This window comes from Nematolebias whitei, chromosome 18 (genome assembly GCF_014905685.2).
Source record: "Nematolebias whitei isolate Nwh7 chromosome 18, NemWhi1, whole genome shotgun sequence".
NCBI lineage: Eukaryota > Metazoa > Chordata > Actinopteri > Cyprinodontiformes > Rivulidae > Nematolebias > Nematolebias whitei.
Window position 1 is genome coordinate 39,473,286 of NC_056515.1, and position 1,294 is coordinate 39,474,579.

Sequence of the window (1,294 nt, forward strand, 5' to 3'; positions counted from 1 at the left end):
TGTGTGTGTGTGTGTGTGTGTGTGTGTGTGTGTGTGTGTGTGTGTGTCAGGAATAGAGTTTCTACTCGTGTTTTTTTCCTGAACACTCGGCGGCTGCATCCAGTTTCATCCCTCGTCTTTTCTTCAGAGACGATGAGATAAAGTCGAGTTCAGTCCGAAGATCAAATCATCGAGACGTTTTTCTTCCGTTTGCTCAGTTTGACACAAAATGCGACGTCGGTCAAACCGTCACTTTGAACTCTAAAACCATCCGGAGTTGAACAAACAAAAGTGGTTTCTTTAACCTGTTACTCCAGAGGCAACTCGTGATGCGTTTCAGGAAGTTTTCTAGAAAAATGTCCTTTAGTTGTGCGTCTGTTAGCAAAATATTTAATAACTGGATGGATTTTAGTGAAACTCAACTTATACGTCGACGACCCGTTACTTTTCTTTTCAGTCGATCGCTGCCACGACTAATCCACCACACCAAACACAAAACCTTCTCTAACTCGGCCAGCTTTATGGATGCTGAGCTTTAATAGGTGTGGTAGTAGCTGAGAGTCCCCCCCCCCCCCCCAGCAGCTGCGTTGGCAACATTTCTTCACACTGTTTTTATGTTTTCAAGGTCAAAATTTAACTGAACCCGTTTTGTTTCCCGCTCCTCAGATGAACACCAGCCTCCTCGGCAGCATCGGGATGCTGAACTCGGCCCCCCAGCTCCGCTGCATCAAAACCTACCAGGTCCCTCCGGTCCAGCCCGCCTCCCCGGGCTCCCAGAACCACCTGAAGCTGGCCCGCCTCATCTGGACCTCCAACCGCAACGTCATCCTGATGGCTCACGACGGCAAGGAGCACCGCTTCATGGTCTAACCCCGACCCGCCTGAGCCCCCCACGCACCCCGAGTCTTTAAATCTGGTAAAACCAGGACCTGATGGAGGGTTTCTGTTGGTCCGGAAACCCAAGACCAGGTCCAGGTTTGGTTCAGATCAGTCTTTTATCTGCAACGTTGTGAAGAAACTGTAGATATTTAGAAACCAGTATTTTCGTCCTGATTGATGTTTTTGTTTTAAATCGCTGTCGTTCCTATTTATTCAGTTTGTTTACAAACCGTTTTATTTATTTTGTTTTTGTTTTGAAGCCGATTTTCGTTCATGAGACGCCGGCTTGTTTGATCAGGAGTTAAAAAAAACTTCCAACGAGTTTCTTCAGTCAATGAATCGAATTAAAAATAATTTTGTCACGTTCGAACGCCTCAAACCTCTGAGTCTTTTGTTTTTGTTTATTTTTCCTAAAAAATACAAACATGCGACACGT

The 1,294-nt window shown here is 45.7% G+C and overlaps 1 protein-coding gene across 1 annotated transcript in view; it reads left to right on the forward strand.

Annotated features, from left to right (window-relative positions):
* LOC119425103 (WD repeat-containing protein 7) overlaps positions 1 to 913 on the forward strand; it is a 92,552-nt gene extending 91,639 nt beyond the window's left edge. Inside the window, exon 29 of the mRNA XM_037692627.1 lies at positions 646 to 913. Within this exon, the coding sequence (XP_037548555.1) occupies positions 646 to 849 (204 nt within the window). The 3' untranslated portion in view covers positions 850 to 913. The remainder of the gene's footprint in view (positions 1 to 645) is intronic.
* Positions 914 to 1,294: the final 381 nt, after the last annotated feature.